General features: G+C 42.6%; 1 protein-coding gene across 2 annotated transcripts in view; it reads left to right on the top strand.

Moving 5' to 3' along the window:
* Positions 1-228: 228 nt before the first annotated feature.
* The window catches only part of Etf1 (eukaryotic translation termination factor 1), a 27,302-nt gene continuing 8,553 nt past the window's right edge, over positions 229-18,977 (top strand). Inside the window, exons 1-4 of one of the 2 annotated variants that reach the window (XM_031365343.1) lie at positions 229-412; positions 572-675; positions 17,686-17,861; positions 18,178-18,317. In XM_031365343.1, coding sequence (XP_031221203.1) covers positions 590-675; positions 17,686-17,861; positions 18,178-18,317 — 402 coding nt within the window. In that variant the 5' untranslated portion in view covers positions 229-412; positions 572-589. Of the gene's footprint in view, positions 413-571; positions 803-17,685; positions 17,862-18,177; positions 18,318-18,977 lie in introns of both variants that reach the window. The other variant, XM_031365344.1, reaches the window with a different exon arrangement.

Raw genomic sequence — 18,977 nt, 5'->3', positions numbered from 1 at the left:
GAAGCTGGGAAAAATGCTCGCGAGAGCCACGGAGCTCAGCCCGCTTCCTCCTTCAGGAGAACCGGGCCGGAAGGAAGACGCTACCTCCCGCTCCCCGTCCCCTACCTCACAAGGCAGCGAGGCCGCCGAGACAGCCAATCAGATCGCCCCTTGTAAGCACAAGCGCGGAGAGCCAATGGGAAGTCGCGGCGCGCGCACAGCCTCTCTCCGTCGCGCCGGCCCCCTCCCTTCCGCCCGCCGCCTTCCACTCCGCCCCTGGCGGAGGAAGTGAGATCAGAGGCCCCATGTGAGCGGATTGCAACACATGCAGCTGCCTGGAGAGAGGGAGCCGGTGTCCTACGTCAGAGCCGCCGCCGCCGCGGAGCCGCCGCCGGGGAGGAGCAGCCGCTACCGCCCAGGACTGGGCCCTTAGGTAAGGCGGGCGTACGGAAGGCCGGCGCCCTATGCGGCGGGCCGTCGGGGCGGGGAGAGGACGGCGGCTCGGGGGTGGCGACGAAGGGGGCCGCTCTGCCCCAGCGGCGGCGCTAACTCTGTGGTCTTGGTGTCTCCCGGCCCCGCCGGGCCGCTCTAGGGAGGAGGAGGCGAGAAGATGGCGGACGACCCCAGTGCTGCCGATAGGAACGTGGAGATCTGGAAGATCAAGAAGCTCATTAAGAGCTTGGAGGCGGCCCGCGGGTGAGCGCCGCGTCCGGCACCCCCGTGCCCTCTTGGATCCGGGACCCCTCAGGATGGCCGCCCCCGCGCCGCATGGCCGGATGAGGAGAACCCGGCACTAGCCAACTCCCGCCTTCTGGACCTCTGGGTAGTAGCCTCGGACTGGAGGGCGAGGGTCGGCGCGGCTGGCCGGGAGAGAAGTCCTTACTCCTCTTGGTGGTAATGAGCCTGGCTCCCACGGCTCCGATCACTCGGCCCCCTCTCCGGATAAAGCTACTGCTACTTTTGTACTCCTCTCGGGCCTTTAAATCCAGCTCCTCACTTTCAGGGATCCTGGTGCTGCCACCCAACTCGGGTACTCTTAGGGGAAAGTACTTGGCGTTCCTTTCCGAACGCCCTACCCTGATTTCCTCTCTCCCTTCTCACTTCACGTTCCTCCACCAGGCCTCATTAAAATGGCCTCCCCCACTTGGACTTACAAGTCCTGTGTGTGTGAAGTTTTGATAGGGTATAAAAGAGAGTTGACCAAGAGAGATCTTCATTTTCTTCTTGGCTCCCCTTTGTTTTTCTGGGTCTTAGACCTCTCCGAAGATGACTTCCCCTAAGTTTTCTGATTATCCAGAGCTTCCTGGGTTTAGCTGTTCCAAGACCCGCCTATAAACCGAAAATGCCAGCGTGTGCGGGATGGAGTGGTGGTGGTTTTGGTTAACAAGTCTGTTACATACATACTCAAGAGAAGTCCGGATAATAGAATCCCTGATGGCTTTTCTGTGGAACTTCTTGGGAAAATGACTCTCCAGTTGCCTGGTGGAGTAACAGTGCTTGTGGAAATTCAGAACTGACTTAAAGCGAGCTTTCTTAAGTTTTTATAAGTGAGTCTCTTAAGTTTTTATAAGAATTTGTAGGTGTGTCCTTGGGTGTGTGAATAAGCTAGGTTGAAAGTAGCCATATGTTGTTTTGTGAGTGTGTGCCAGGGGTGTTTCTGTTTCTTCCATGTGTTGCTATGTTTTGTTACTTTCCCAGTTATAGAAACTTTTTACTACTTGGGGGTGTCCCCACCATAAAAGTGGAACATTGTATATTCCTACACTTCAGAGCATTCTTATAACAGAGTGACTTTCCTCAGATGCCATGTGGAAATTCAATTTCAGCACACAAACATACATTCTGGTTTTCAGCCCAAGTTTGTCACTGATGAGTAGGTTGACATTGATACCATGACCACCCTAGCACTGCGCTCATTAACTTTTTTAAATGGGTTCCGGTTGATTCCTCTTAGTCCATGGTTTTAAAGCAGTATGGTTTTGCTTTGGTGTTTCATTCTTAATAAGTGAGGAACACTAATTCCTGTTTGGATTAGACTTCTGGAAGTTTGGACATATTTGGTGTGTTGCACATTCCTTTGATGAATTGTAAAACCTTGAGTTGAAGGTAGATGGTTTTTTATTATTATTTCTTAGAGTTTTTGTTTTTGTTTTTGTTTTACTTGACTATAAAGACTTCCTGACAGGAACCTGCACCATGTGATAGAAGGAAAATAAAATCCAACCTAAAAGTACTGTGTCAGGAGGTTACTAGAGACCATGGTTGGTTGTGATGCCTAGAATTAGCCGGGGACTTTTGTTTCAGTGGGCTATCTTCTGTTGTGTTACTTGCAGTTTTCTGTTAGGTACTGACATTTATGGATTACCGCTGTTAACACTATTACAAGTTGGAATTGAACCCGTAGGTTGTCTGGGTGCTTTTTTAGGCAGGTTCCTGGATTAGAATTTGGATACAGTGCATTCTCTGAATTCCTTACTAATTTGCCTGAGTGACGTAACATAGAAGATAACACTGCATACTAAGCAATATTTATTTCTCCTGCTTGATGAACAAATTCATTCTTAGATTTATTTGTTCCTAACCATAGTTCCAAACTATTTGAAGTTTTAAAGCTCTCTTAAAAGCCTTTGGAAACTTATTTTCTAGTTTAGAAAAGTTCAGTAAAGTTTGAAGCACACTAAACAATATTTTTCTGAAACAATGTGATTTATCATTTTGTCCTGCTTTGCTTAAAAGTCCTGTCCATTTTTGGTGTTAGTCGGGGAATCAAAAGTTTATTGTATGTGTCTCGAAATTTTTTTTCTTAGAACAATGGCAAGATTTTAATTTTCATTCTGAGTTGTGTTAGACTTTAGATTTTCGGTGTTTTTATTTTTTTTTTAAAGATTTATTTATTATTATAAATGAGTACACTGTAGCTGTCTTCAGACACACCAGAAGAGGGCATCAGATCTCAATATGGGTGGTTGTGAGCCACCATGTGGTTGCTGGGATTTGAACTCAGGACCTTTGGAAGAGCAGTCGGTGCTCTTATCTGCTGAGCCATTTCATCAGCCCCTTTCATAGTGTTTTATACTTTTAAAAGGGGCGGGGGGAGCCATCTGTCCTCCAATTCACTTTGTGGCTGGCTGAAGCTGGCTCTCCCTCCTGGTCTGCTTTTGTCCCCCAGGTGCTGGTGTTACAGACATGTGCTACTGTGCCTGGCTAGTACTAAAATATTCTTAGGATACTTGTGATGAACTTTAAAGACAAATTACATAGCAAATGGATCCATGTGTGCCAGTATTGGGGGTGTTCCGGTTGGACTTCAGTAGAAAACAAATATATGTTGTCGGATGCTGCTAGCACAGGACAGAAGGTAGTGATGGGTGCCTAGAGTTGTCTCTGAAATGAAAAGAACTTGTGGACTACATTAGGGTGTGGGTCTACCTCCCTCTGTCCGGTTAACTTTGTTTCATCTTCCCTTTGCATATTCATGGTCAACACTGAGGAGTTGGCTTTCTGCTACCTTAGGTCAAGTTCTGGGGCTAGGGGGTTGTTTGTTTTTTGAGTCAGATTCTCACTGTAGCCTCTGCTGGCCTGGAATTCAATATATAGCCCAGGATAGCCCCCAGCTCATAGAGATCTGCGTGTTTCTATTCATACATACCTGCTGTCATGGCACCCACCCTAAACACTAATTTTAAGGTTTGCCAGAATAAGTAATTTTGAAGTTTACTCAGTCAGTATGTGGTTATCTTTTGGTATATAACCAAATGTATTGTAGTTTTAAAAGAACTACCCACAAAATGGGCTCAATAGTTAAAACACATTGACAGGATGAGGTGATCACAAAATTATTTATTGAGCATTTTGTCATAGATGCTTTGGAATAATATAGTCATTTATTATTCACAGCAATAAACATCATCATTTGATACCCAGAGTAAATGAGGCTGAGATTTTTGATAACCTAGTGTCTTGAATATCATGGTGTAAAACTGTAAAACAAGATGAGATTAACTCCAGAAGTCTATTGACTTATGATAGGCTATTCTAAGCTTTAGTTTCCACATGTATAATTGTGTAGTAATCTGAATGTATGCAGATTCTAGTTTGTGAACTTGTATGCTATATTTTGTGTTCTCCAAAATCTCCAAGACTAGTCTTTTGTTGTTGTTTTGCCTTTCTTGAGACAGTTTCTCTGTGTGGCCCTGCCTGTCCTGGAACTCACTCTGTAGATCAGGCTGGCCTCTCCTGCCTCCTGAGCACCAGGATTAAAGGTGTGCCAGGCTGCAAGACCAGTCTTAAAACTTATTCTGAGCCCAGCAGGCTGTATTCTTTATGAAATGGCATCTGCAAAGGCCAAAGTGCTCAGGGAGAACTCAGTGACCTGTTACATAGCATCTGGTTTAAGTTGGCTCCACTGTACTTTCTTTGTTTTATATATATACCTGCTTCCCTTAACAATCAACTGTGTATGATTTTTCTCTCTGTTTATGGTTATTCTTGGTGTAGTCTCCAAAGTTGACTTATAAGGAAAAACATGTACATAGCCAAAATGGATTTAGGGCCATGTGAGTTGAACCACAGTTGGTTTCAAATAAGGAACTTAGAGCAGATGAGCATTTCTAGCCTTTTCGTTTTTCTTTTTGAGATAAGGTCTCCTGTATTATGGACTGGGCTTGAACTCTTGATCTTCCTGCCTCCATCTCCCAAGAGCAGAGATTACAGGTATGAGTCACCCTGACCAGCATCACTCTAGCTGCTGAAAAAGAAATGGTCCCTAGTTCAAGGTCAGTTGGCTACAGGAGACTTTTACACACATTTTTCTCCTACTCTCCCTGGGGGGGAAATAGGAACATTTTCAAACTAGAGAATTTCAGGAAGTTTTGTTTCACTTCATTTCTCAATATTTTTTAAAAAAAATGTTTTTTTTTCCAAGACAGGGTTTCTCTGTGTAGCCCTAGCTGTCCTGGATCTCACTCTGTAGACCAGGCTGGCCTCGAACTCAGAAATCCACCTGCCTCTGCCTCCTAAGTGCTGGGATTAAAGGCGTGCGCCACCACCGCCCAGCTTAAAAATTCTTTTTAAAATGGGTTTTAAAGATAAGCATGAAAGTTAAGAGAATATGTTACTCAGAAGAAAGTAAGATACACTCAAAGAGAGATATGGGCTTTCAGAGAAGACTGTAAGAAAGTAAGCTACTCATATTCTTGACAGGGTGGTTGTGACTGGGCTAGGGATTTAGCTTTGTGATAGTTACAGTGCTAGTGTGTCTGGTTTTCCTGTTTTGCATGCTCTGCATTTAAAAATATGTTTGAGGAAGGATATCAGAAATTGAATTCAGTGTTGCGAACAAGGACTCCTACCACTGAATGAACATTCCACGCCATTTTTAATGATACTGGGTTTGTTGCAAAGAATTGAACTCAAGTCCTGTCTATTCTAGGCAAACACCCTATTTCTAAGCCACAAACCCCAGCTCTCAGACTTTTGGGATAAGAAAGGATCTCACTCACTTTGTACTCCTGGCTTGTCTCAGACTTGGCAGCTCTCCTCATAGGCTTTCATATAGCTACCTAAAGCATTAAAGATTCAGTCTCTGAAAAGGGGCTTTTATTCATCCCTTATCTTGTGTGCCACGTGGCCATCTCTTTTGAAAAATTATTACAAGAGTTAATAATTAGAATATGATTCAGGGAAGAGATGAATATAAAACAAACTGCGGGAGGGTCTGTTTGGGCTGTTCTTTTAAGGTTTGATTTTTATGCATAGAAATCTGGGATTGATAGTGGTGGTTGGCCTAATAAGGGTTAAGATGTCTAACTGTATTTCTCATACAGTGAGTCTTGCTATGTAGCCTAAGTTTACCTCCACTGACTATTCTTTGGGATTATAAGCATGTGCCACTATTTCTGGCTGCAAACATTAGTTAGTGCTTTCCTGTTACATACATGTTGATCCTTCAGAAATATTTTAAAGGAGTTAGGTCTAATGGCACAGGATTAATTTAGCTATCTGTGAAGCTGAGACAGGAGGTTGTTGCATGTTCAAAGTCTGCCTGGGTAACTAAATGACATCCTGACTCAAAATATAAAAAGCAGTTGTGCCATCACTCAGGTATGGTACTTGACTAGCATGTTCAAGATCCTGGGTTCAATACCTAGTCCTAACAAAAAGTACAAATAACCTAATGGAGCATTATATTAAGAGGTGAGAACAGAAAGATGGGGTTCAGAATACAAGTTAATGATCAAGCAGTTGCCTAGCATGTACAAAAGGCCCAAAGTAAATTCTGAGCACTGAAGAAGAAAAAATATTGGGGGACTAGCTCAGTTAACAAAAGTACTTACAAACTTGGGGGCTCTGACCCACATACAAAAGCTGAGTATGCTAGGTTACCCCTGTAATCCTAGAACTGGGTGCATAGAAACAGGAGAGTATGGCCTTGCTGGCCAACCAATCTTGCTAATTGAGTTCCGGGTTCAGCAAGAAACAGTCTCCAAAAAACATGGTGGAGGGCAGTTGAGAAAAACTGCTGTTAACCTCTGGCCTCCACATGCATCTCCACAGAAAGACGTGGGCAAAGAGGAAAGAAAGGGCTTGATGAGAGCATCCATAATAGGATGTGGTGGTCTTCCTCGGATACCCTTCCTCACATCTAAATTCAGAGCTAATCTGAACAGCTGTGGTATTCTAGACAAGTGTCCTATGTTCTGTGGATCTAAAGAACAAGCAAGCACTCTTTGCATTTCAAGTCTTGACAGACTTCACATTGTGATAGGACACATTCTTCCAGGGAAAGAAAACTCTTAGACACATGCTTCAGTAAGCAAGAGTGCAGTGTTAGGATACATTTGAGGCAGAATGTAGTAAAATTTGTCCAGCAGAATGTAGTAAAATTTGTCCAGTCCTTTCCCAACCATACCACATAGACCAGTTGGGTCCTTTAACAGGAGGAATATTTTTCTTTGAACCTAGGTGTTGAGGGTGTTGTTGCATGCTAGTTATGGTAAGATACTTGCTTAATTATTAGCTTGATAGCAGGGCTTTTAGTGGTCTGGATTTTGCTTGAAGGTTGGGAAGAAAATTTTTGCCTGCCCATTACCACCAGGTCTGTCCAGTTGATCATTTCCAGCAGTGATTTCTGAGTCTGACCTATTCTCCAGGAATCTCAAAATAGAATCTTCTCCTAGGATACATTCTGTAGGTGTCTTTTCATTCTTTAGCAGCCTGCTATCTTAAGAGGGAGTAAGGGGGTTGGAGGGTTCGAAGCTCTTCTCCACCAGGTTAGAAACTATATGTGACTTCCCACTCAAGCACCAAGAGCTTGGTGAATCTGCCTCTAATTGGCTTTATCGTTGCCATATGACATATTTTGGACCCTTGGCTACTAACTTTATTCTTATTGTAGCCCTTCCTTAATGTTCAGTGGGCTTGGCATTTTGGGGTTCCTAACAATTCATTCTTGCCATGCAGATAACCTGGGGGTATTGGCCTATGTTTGGAAACAGGATTTTGCTTTGTTGTCCAGACTTGTCTCAAGCTCTCTACAATCCTCCTGCCTCAGCCTCCCATGTACCAGGATTATAGGTATCATCTTTGATGCTCTCTTTCCCCCCCCTAGTTTTATGTTTTGTTTTGTTTTGTTTTTGAGACAGTGTCTCTCTGTGTAGCTTTAGCTTTCCCAGTACTCACTCACTACACCAGGCAGATCCACCTACCTCTACCTCCCAAGAGCTGAGAAATTAAAGAGGTGCACCCCTACACCTGACTGAAAAATTTATTTGGAAGGAGGAGGAGTTAAGACATTCTCTGTGTATCCCTGGCTGTTCTAGAACTCACTTTGTAGACGAGGCTACAGACATCAGCCTGCTTCTGTCTCCCACGTACAAGAATTAAAGGCGTGTGCCACCACCACAAGCCTAAAAGGTTTTTTTTGTTTTGTTCTTGTTTGTTTGTTTGTAATGAGAACATGGTCTCCTAGCCATCCCTGGAATGGTGACACAAACCATTTTCAGTCCCATGTTAAGTACAGGGTAACATAGTAGTTTGAGGGGTTAGTGCAGGGAGGAGAATAATTATGTAACTAACGACTTAGACAAAAGTTAGAAAGTATCTTAGCAAGGCACGTAGTTTGTTTTTATAGAAAGTATCTTAGCAAGGCACATAGTTTGTTTTTAACGTTACTTTGAGGGGTTGGAGAAAGATGTTACTTTGAGGGGTTGGAGAAAGATGGCTGAGCAGGTAAGATCCTGTTTTTAAAAAAGAGTGTTACTTTTGGTTGTGAGCCTAGCCTTTAACGGCTGAGCCATCTTTCCAGGCGGCGCACGCCTTTAATCCCAGCACTTGGGAGGCAGAGGCAGGTGGATTTCTGAGTTCGAGGCCAGCCTGGTCTACAGAGCGAGTTCCAGGACAGCCAAGACTACACAGAGAAACCCTGTCTCGAAAAACCAAAAAAAAAAAAAAAAGAGTGTTACTTTATAAGTCAAGTGATAAGGAGACCTAGCCAGCCATACTTGCAATCTCTATTAGTGGAGAAGCTGAGCAGGAGATCACCAGTTTAAGACCAGTCTGAGCAATGAGCCCTTTTCTCAGAAGAGACAAAAGATTGCTTTGTGCTTGTTTAGCATGTTCAAGGCATTGCAGAAAAGTTGGCTTGGGCATTGTGTTGTATTATGTGGCTGATAGCAAATCTTTGGCATGGTAGAAAAAGCTATGACTGCAGTTTTATAGTTGTCATTGTGATGTTTCATTGTTTTGACATAAGATCTCTGAAACTGACAGTCCTCTCTCCACTTCCCTCATAGCTGGTGTGGTTCACTCTTGTTTTATCCTGGGGATTGAACTAGTGACAAATTTTGTGGTATTGAAAATTGAACCAAGACCTGTAACGCTAAACAAGTACTCTTAACACTTGTTCTTGGACCCCCAAATTCTTTGTTTTTTGTTGGTTATTATTTATTAATATATTCTAATAGTGTGTGTGCATGCCCAAAGAGATAAGGAATCACATGAGTTATAGGGAGTTACAGGGAGTTGTGAGCTGCCTGATTTGGATATTAGGCATCGAACTCAAGATCCTCTAGAAGAGTAGTACTTGATCTTAATGGCTGAGCCACCTTTTCAGACCCTAAAATTCATTTTTGATTAAAAGCAAAGCAGCCTCACATTGAATACCATGGCTTAGTATTAGTTAATGGTTGATACTGACCTCAGGGTACTGAAATAGTAGCAGAGTGTTTGTATATATGCCTACCTAGTAAAGTTGGCATGTGTGTTTAAGAATTGAGTGGGGCTGGAGAGCTGTGGAGGTTATTAAGATCATTGATTGTTACAGGCTGGGCGTGTTTCTTAGTTGACGTGCTTGAACGTGAAGCTGGATCTTGCTAATGCCAAGCACAGACTAAAGAGTTATTTATGTCCTGGCCCTGATTTTTAAAAGTTTATTTTATGTATGTGTGACCTGTGTGTATGTATGTGTGACACATGTATTTAGGAACTCTCAGAAGTCAAATGAAGGTATTACATTCCCAAGAATTGGAATTGTTGGCGTTTGTAAGCCACTGTAAAAATGCTAAGAACCAAACCTGAGTCCTCTGCCAAAACAGTAGATATTCTGAACCACTGAGCATCTTTCCAGTCCCTGATGTTTTTAAATAATTAAAACTACTTCAAAGATAAGTAACTAGCATGCCTTTTTAACTCTATAACAAACCTGTTAATGAATCAAAAAGCTACTAATGGCATTCCATGGACAAAACTGAAGTCCAGAGAATATTTAGCTGTCTAATGCCAGGCAAGTTTTGAGGTCCTGTCAGTTTCTGTTCCCATCTTCTCATTTCATATCTATCTTTCTGTTATGCACACTACCTTGTTTTGTTTTGTTTTGTTTTGTTTTTTTGTTTATTTTCAGACACAGTTTCACTCTGAAGCCCTGGCTGCCTGGGAGCTCACTGTGTAGACCAGGCTGGCCTTAAACTCAAGAGTTTGCCTCTGAGTGCTGGGGTTAAAGGTGTACACCCCCACACCTAGCCAACATGCTGTTCTTTTCTTTTCACTTTTAGTTTTAAGTTATGGGTGTTGTGTTTTGTGCACCATATGTATGCTTACAGAGACCAGAAGAGGTATCAGAGCCCCTCAAAGTTAAGTTGTGAGCCACCATGCAGGTACTGGAAATGGAACCTTGGTCCTCTGGAAGAGCAGCCAGGGCTCTTACTCCAGCTCTGTTGTTAATGAACATCTATCTGGTGGTGATAGAAATCGTGATGAAAGTATGTATTTAAAAGACAAATTAATTCTCATGCGGGTCACAAGAGGGGTTTTCATTCCTAGTTCTCCGCTGGAGCACTGACCAAGATCCCAGCACTGGCTGAGCTTGATTGCCGTCTCCTTGTATCTCATTGTTTTGAGAAGATTAGAAAAAGATTCCAGCTTCTGTTTCCTGGTGGAATATTCCAGGAGGTGGTGTTGGGACGTTGACCCAGGTAGAGAAACTTCCCTGTTGACAGTTCTTGAGTGAGGAGAGGGAAAGCTACTGGCTGTCTAAATCTTTCCTTTCTGAGTTTGTTTGCTGCGTTAATTTGGCCTGATTGTATTTGCTCTGTGTGTCTACTCCGTTTACAAGTTTTTCTTCCGTGTCTCCCAGAAGTTAATCCCCTGGGTAAATCATTGAAGAGAATGCTTTGATAATGGAAAGTACCCTGATGAGCCTGAGGAGAGCAGAGGGCCTTGGGAGTTTTATGTTGTAGCTTGTTTCTTATGTCTGCCTTGAAGTTTTTAAGACCTATGTAGGAGTCATTGCTATACAACATGATTCACTGGCCTTTTTTAAAAGTTACATTAATTTATTTTTGTGGTGCGGGTGGGGGGGTTAAAACAGTCAGTTGTCTCCTGTCGTGTGGCTTCCAGGGATTGGAGTGTCATTACCTAATGAACCATCTCACTGGCTCATGTGTTGAGACGGGGTCTTACTTTGTTCCCAGCTGACCTGGAACTGAATATAAACCAAGCTAGCCTCAAACTTAGGGCCATCCTCCTGACTCTCTTCTAAAATCTGGGGTTATAGGTTTGCACTGCTAACTCGAGTATGTTGACTTCTATCTTCTTTATCCTTTTCCTCTGCGTGGGGTCCATGTGTGCATGTGTAGGTAGAAGACAACATCAGGTGTGACCGTTGCACCTTGTTGGAGAAGGTGTTTCTTTGTGGCTTGATTTCCTATTTACATTGCTTATAGGAACTCTCCAGTCTGCTTTTCATCTCACTAGATGAGTGTTATTTTTCTTTTTACCTGGGTTCTGGAGATTCAAAACTCAGTTCTCCAGCCCATAGGGTAAGTGTTTTCATCCTTGAGCCACTCCCCACCCACTGGCTGGTCAAGAAGCTCTAGGGATCTCCCCATCTTTGCCCCTCACTCAGTTCTGGGGTTTCGGGTATGCATTGCCACATGTGAGTGCTGAAGATGGAGTGAGGATCAGCGTGCTTGCAGAGAGATCTTGTCTGACTAAATGATCTCCCCAGCCTTTATACTGCCTCTTCTCCTACTTCTTTTCTTTGTATTTATTTTGGTTTTGAGGCAGTCTTGCCATGGAGCCCCAACTGGCTTGAGCTGTTACTTTGCTACCCTCCCAAGTGCTGTGTATTCATTGGCTCTCCTTTAATTAACTTTTATTATATTTATTTTATGTGTATAGGTCATGCAAATGTCTGTGACCTCAGAGTCCAGAAAGGGCATCATAGCCCTTGGAACTGGCCACCATGAGGGCCACCATGTTAATGGTTGAAATCAAACCCCAGCTCTTCTAGAAGAAGAGCATCCGTTACTCTTAACTGCCAAGTCGTCTCTCCAGTCCCTCCTCTTATTTAGAGTTTTTTGATTTGGGAAAGGGAATATAATGACAGCAGAGAAGATGAAAAAAAGAACTTTTAGGATTAGGAAAAGCAAGCAGACCCAAGTAGTGTACACCCTTAATTCCAGCACTAGGAAGACCAAGGCAGGCAGCACTGAGTCTACCTGTAAGCTCCAGGCCAGCCAATACACTATGAGACCCTGTCTCAGGGATGGGGAGGTAGTGACAATAAGAATATGCTGTAGCTTGGCCTTTGCAGTTAGCTTCTCAAGTGAGAACATTGTCTCTTTTCCTAGTGTCTGGTGATCTAGCTATATCATATGCTAAGCATGTACTTTATCACTGAGCTACATGCCCCCTGCTGCAAGGGTTTTATTTCTTATTCTCTCTTTTTTTTTAAAAAAAGATTTATTTACTGAGTATACTGTCCCTGTCTTCAGACATACCAGAAGAGGGGATTGGATTTCATTACAGATGGTTATGAGCCACCTTGTGGTTGTTGGGAATTGAACTCAGGACCTCTGGAAAAGCAGTCAGTGCTCTTAACCACCGAGCCAAATCTCCAGCCCCTTCTCGTTCTCCTCGTAATTGGTATTTGTTGTACATGAACTTGAAATATTCAATTTCCTTGAGATTTTATTGTGTTTACACAAACTGGTCTACCAACTTTGGCTGCTTGCGGAGTAAATGAGTGTATCTGCTCCAAAACTTTCCTGGCAGGGCCTTTCACTCTGCTAGTGTTAAAGCCAGCTTAAAATATCAGACACTTTAATAGTCTGAACTATGACATCCTAAACCTTTGGGGCACTGGTATATAGGAATCATGCACCACCATGTCCCCCTAGGACATATATTTAATAATCTGGATTTCAACTCTAGTCAAGTGTCTTACAAAGATGAGTTCAGAAACTTAAGTTTCCCCCCTAGAGAGTAGAGAGATATACAAGGAAACTAATAAAAGATAGTTTGTTCCTGAAATTTGGTGGGTCAGAGGGAGATGGACATGTGTATCTTTGGGTGAAAAGACGGTGTCTCACTAACCTAGAACTAGGCTGGCAGCCCACAAGTTCCGGTAGCATGTGCCTATAACCCTGAGGCCCTAGGGTTATAGGCACATGTTTTTATGTAGGTTCTGGAATCTGAACTCACGTCCTCATGCACTCTTATCCAGAGAGCCAGTTCTAAACTTTCAGGTAGTATGTTTCAGACTTAGCAATCTTAGTAGAAATACACCAACCAGAAAAATTTCTGGCAAGCTATATATACATCTGAACCTGTTTGTGGTTTTGAGACAGGGAGACGGGCTCTTTCAGTCTAGTCTTGGCTGGCCTTGAACTCAGCTCTGTCTTTCTCTGCCTCCAGTGTGATATTAGGGAGCATACCTCCATGCCCTGAGCCCTACTTCTGAACCTTTTAAGCAGTGGATTCCAGGAATAAGATCACATCCTATCATTCAGTGTGTTTACTTGCTTTATCTTCTCTGGAATGTTAAGTGGGTGTGCCCTACTGTTCTTAAGCAAAAATGCTTAATGAATGTTTATCATCTTAACAATCTCCGAGAAAGTAAATAGTTTATCTCAAGGTCATTAGCTGGCTTTGAGGCATTTGCTCCTTGGCTTCACTCAGTTTGCTCCAACATTCTCTTCATTTGGGTTTGGGTTCCTGTGACGTCATTCTCTGTGCTCAGAGCCCTTCTCGTTCTACTTCTAACATCACCCATGTCAGGTCTATCTCAGAGTGCTGACTCAGAACCGGGCCCTTTTAAGAGAATGCCTGTGGTCCCTAAAGATTCCAGGCATATGCCTCCTTGAGAATTGTGTATAAGAAAAAACACACAAAAAAATAGTTTGTATTTAAACTGACTGGTCTGGGGCCAGAGAAATGGCTCAACAGTTAACACTGATATTTCTCAGAGAGAACCTAGGTTCCACAGTGATTCAGTGCCCTCTTCTAGCCTCTGAGGCCCCAGGCATTCAGTCAGGCTGTTGTGTACAGGCCAAGCACCATACGCTTAAAAAATAATTTTCTTTGAAAAAGTTGTTCTTGCCATACATATGTACACACACAGAGTCTTTAAAACAAACCAAAAAGCCCTGACTTAAGGCTTCTGTGAAAATCTATAGGCTCAGTAGCAGGGGTGTGGTTTACATGTTTCTGAAAGTATCTTCATCCCCAGTTTATTTGAACCCACCCATTCTTGTGAACTAGTAATTATTTGCTTTTGTAGCCTTAAAATTAGGGCTGATCTTTGGTTTGTTTTGCGTGTGTGTATGTCCTTGCACCTCATGCATGCCTAGTGGCCTCAGATGCCCTATGAATGGGATTATAGATGGTTGCAAACTACCATTTGAGTGGTGGGAATTAAGCTTCCTTTGGAAGAACAGGTAGTGCTTTTAACTTCAGGGCCATGTCTCCAGCCTCTGATCTGTTTAAGTACATGTGAGTTACATAAAATGAACTTTATGTGTTTTCATATGTGTATGGTCATACTTACCCCCTATGTCTTCATTACTTTTCTATTCTGATAAAACACCACCACTGAAGCAGGTGTTTCTTTGGGTTTATTTATTGTTCTAGAAAGGTTAAGACCATCAGGGAGTGGAATCGGCTGAGCATTCACATCTCCTACCGCAAGCAGAAGCAAAACAAACTGGGAATAGCACCAGTCTTTGAAGCTTCCATGTTCCCAGTGACATATTTCTTCCAGCAAGGTCATATCTTCCAAACACTGCCACCAACCAGAGCATTCAAATGCCTGAAACTGTGGAGGACTTCTTACTCAACCACCATACCCTGTCACCTTTCCTTGTTTCTCTCCTCCAATCTGCTTCCTTTTCCCAACTAGTCCACTTGTACATGTGTATGTGTGTTGTTCTATCCATCCGTCACAGTGAGTTTCATTGGGGTTATATGCAGGAGCACATGCAGCAAGGATGACCTTCAACTTCTGATGATGCCCCTACCTCGGTTTCCCAGCGCTTATATTATAGGAGTGCTGGAGATTGAGCCCAGGGTCTCATGCGTGCACAGCAAATATGCTAAACAAATATGCTAAAACAGCTAAGCTATGTCCTAGCCCTAATTAATTTTGTTTAGTTTTTTTGAGATAAGATTTTTCTGTGTAGCCCTGGCTGTTCTAGAACTTGTTTTGTAGACCAGGCTGGCCTCAAACTCATAGATCCTACTTGCCTCTGCCTCCTGAGGGCGTGCACCACCACTGCCCCAGTTTTTTTTAATATTAAATATAATTTACATACCATAAAATATACCCCTCTTAAAAGATGTAACTCATTGATTTTTTTTTTTCAGGGTTCTGTCCTAGTTGTCTGTTGTAGTGATAAAACACTGATAAAAAGCAGGTGGGAGCAGGAGTTTACTTGAGCAGCAGCTCCAGGCTGTGGTCCATTGCTATAGGAAAGTCTACAACAAGGCAGGAATTTCTTAGTGCAGCTAGTCATGTCTACAGCCTGAAACAGAGAAGACGTGATGCATGCATGGTTCCATCTACCTCCACTTTCATAGCTAGCGTCCTCTACATCCTATGGCATCTCCCTATCTGCTAGATTGTTCTCTGAACATTTCATGTAAATAGAGCTAATTAGACAGTAGTGGTCACTTATGACTGATTTTATGTGCTATAATTTACACTTGTATGTCTATCAATCTCTTAAATTTTATTTTTATTTTAATTATGTGTGTGGGCACATGCCACACCATTCATGTGGAAGTAAAGGTGTTTCTCTTTATACATGTGAGACCCAGGAATCAAACTCAGGTCATCAGACTTAGCAGTACTTTTACCCACTGACCCATCTTACCAGTTGCGATCATCCCATTTTACACCAATAAGGGGATTGAGTTTTCTTTTCCTACATCCTGTATCTCCTGTCTTTTGGGGGGGGGGGGGTTGTCAGTTGTGTATATGAAGATCAGGGGTCAACACTCAATGTCTTATCACTCTCAAGACCTGTATGTTAGTGCACCATGTGCTTGTAGTTCCCACTGAAGCCTGAAGAGGGTATCAGATCTCTGTTAACTGGAGTCACAGAACAGTTGGGAGCTGCAGTGTGGATGCTGAGAACTGAACCAATCTGGATCCTTTGCAAGAGCTAGTGTTCTTAATCACTGAGTCATCTTTTCGTCTCTTGTGTGACAAGATGCAATACACAGCTTTATCTCCCATATAGGGAACCCACAGCAGACCCAAGTACTCTTTCTGTGATCTTTACAAAATTGTCTCTTCGAGCCCTTTGCCCAATTTTTCTTTGTTTACAGTTTGTATTGGTGATTGAACCTAGGCTTTGTGCTTGGTTGGCAAACACTCTACCACTGACCTATGTCCTTTGCTAGTTTTTGTTGGTGTCGTTTATTTATATAAGCCTTGGGCAGGCCTGGGACTCACAGTGTAGACCAGATGGTCTCATGCTCAGATGATCTGCTTGCACATGCCCCTGAGCCTGGTCTTTGTTGGTTTTTAATTCAGATTGTGTTTTTGTTGTTGAATGCTGAATTATTTACATGTTCTACATAATTGTTAAAGAAATCATACCACACAGTTTTTAGACATTTCCTCCTATCTTATATGTTATTTTTGTGTGTGGTACATACATACATGTTCCTGTGTGTATGTGCATGTGTGGAAACCAGAGGCCATAGTCAGCTATTTTTCTCTTATTACTTAACCATCATGTTGTGAGATGGTCTCCACTTGAACCTGTGAGCTCTGGGGATCCTCCTGTTTCTACCTTCCTAGTGCTAAGACTACAGGATGGGCCAGGTGCCTTTACCTGCTCAGGCTTCACTTTAACCAATTTTATGTGTATAGGGCATTAAAAATGAGTATATTCACTTTGTAGGCCAGCCTTCAGGACTCTTTTCAACTTACAGAACTGGTTTATATTGCTGCTGATACCCTGCCCTACTCCTTAATGTTAGAGTTTGAACCTGTGATCTCATGCTTGCTAGGCAAAAACAACTAGAAATATTGAAACCAGGTGTTTCTTAACTGCAGCTAGTGATAAAAATACCTTGAAAGTACAGGTTAAAGAGGTGGTATTCTCCGTAGGTCTTACTTCAGTCTCACCTTCTGGTTCTAGATGTTTGAATTTGTTTGGATACTTAACTGGATACTTAATCAGGCCTTTAGTGTATTGCTCTTTTAGAAATTTGTGTTTGCACATGTGTTGTGTGATAGACTTTCTGTCTGCCCTCTCCTTGGAGATGGTGTTACCAAGAACACCTGGCTTGTTGCAAGGGTTCTGGGATCCCAACCTCAGGTCTTCATGATTGTGAAGCAGGTGTTCTTAGTTACCCAGCCGTCTCTCTAGCCCCTGTATTCCTCTTACAAAAAGAATTTTTAATCATATCAATGTAATCAAAACACATTCTTGATGGCATACCCCTTTAACCCCAGCACGTTGAGGGACAGGGACAGGAGTATCGCTGTAGTCTAGAAAAGACCCTATGGGGGGGGCAAAAAAAGACATTCTTGGGTTACAATTTATTTCATAACTGGGATGTTTGTGAATTGTATTAGTCTCCTATCAACGCACTGGGTATGCTGAATTAGAATTTGAGGATATTCGGAAAGGGGTAATATCAACTGGAATATTTGTCTGGACTTTGGGAGATTTGTTCTTTGTCTTGACTAAGAGCCACCAGGATCTCAACCTCTGCTGTTGACAGGCTTCATAACTGGGCAGCAGCTATCTTCTGAACTGTTGCTGGCTCTTGGGAGGCTTCCTTTGGACAGGGTGCTAAGGTAGCTGCTGCCTTTCTGGTGCTGTCCAGGCAATGTGGTTAAGAATGTTTCACCATGTCTTATTTTACCAGTGGTAAACAGGAATTTAAACTTGTGTGCATTTCTTTCTCCAGCAATGGCACGAGCATGATATCGCTGATCATTCCTCCAAAAGACCAGATTTCACGAGTGGCAAAAATGTTAGCAGACGAGTTTGGAACTGCATCTAACATTAAGTCACGAGTAAACCGCCTTTCAGTCCTGGGGGCCATCACATCTGTACAACAGAGACTCAAACTTTATAACAAAGGTAATAAGCCTCTCCCTCTCTTTGTCACTCTGACCTATCTGGCTTTCCTGCTGTGACTTCAGCCAGCTGCCACCACTGTCCTTCAGATCTATCTATCTATCCTTCTCTCTCTCTTTGTCTCTTTCTTCCTTTCTTATCCATTGAGTGCTAAGTATTATTTGCTATACTTAAGGAATAAATCCTATGGAAACATCTGAGAGGAAGCATTACAATAAGGATGAGAATTTTGCCGATGAGTCTTAAGAGTTTCTGTTTTATATTTAAATTATGGCTGTAGGAATAATTAAAGTAAAGAAGTTGTTTATGTGCTTTGCAGTACCTCCAAATGGTCTGGTTGTTTACTGTGGAACAATTGTAACAGAAGAAGGAAAGGAAAAGAAAGTTAACATTGACTTTGAACCTTTCAAACCAATTAATACATCATTGTATTTGTGCGACAACAAGTTTCATACAGAGGTAAGCGCAAGCACAGAGCATTGTCAGCCAAAGCCCTGCCAGGGCCTGTTAGCAGCTGCTCTCCTTCTTTCAGCTTCCCAGTTCCACTCCACTACTAATCTACTTGCTATTAATAGATTGGCTTATGCGTTCATATAACGAATCCTACAGTCTGTTTTTAAGACTGTGTGATAGCATATATTTGTACTATTTGACCACTTTACCATTGATTACTCTGTGGTCTTGGATAAGCTACATATCATTTCTGTGTTCATGAGTTGGTGCCTTTGGGTTGGTTTTGCTGTTTGGCTTCTGTGAATAATGTCACTAAACATTCTTGCACAAGGATGTGTTTGTAACCATTTGCTTTTATTTTTATAAATTATATGTGTAGAATATTTAGTCTTTCAAGAAATCAATTTTCTTTTTTGTTTGTTTGTTTTCGAGACAGGGTTTCTCTGTATAGCCCTGGCTGTACTGGAACTCACTCTGTAGACCAGGCTGGCCTCAAACTCAGAAATCCACCTGCCTCTGCTTCCTAAGTGCTGGGATTAAAGGCGTGCACCACCACTGCCCAGCCTAAGAAATCAATTTTCTAAACCACTGACAGTTGTAACCTTTTAAGTGGGTATTTTTTCCTCTCCTTTTTTTGTTTTTTGGGTTTTGGTTTGGTTTGGTTTG

This window comes from Mastomys coucha, unplaced genomic scaffold (genome assembly GCF_008632895.1).
Source record: "Mastomys coucha isolate ucsf_1 unplaced genomic scaffold, UCSF_Mcou_1 pScaffold13, whole genome shotgun sequence".
NCBI classification, from domain to species: Eukaryota; Metazoa; Chordata; class Mammalia; order Rodentia; family Muridae; genus Mastomys; species Mastomys coucha.
The sequence above is the reverse complement of the archived record's forward strand: the minus strand, read 5'-3'. Positions and strand labels throughout refer to the sequence as shown.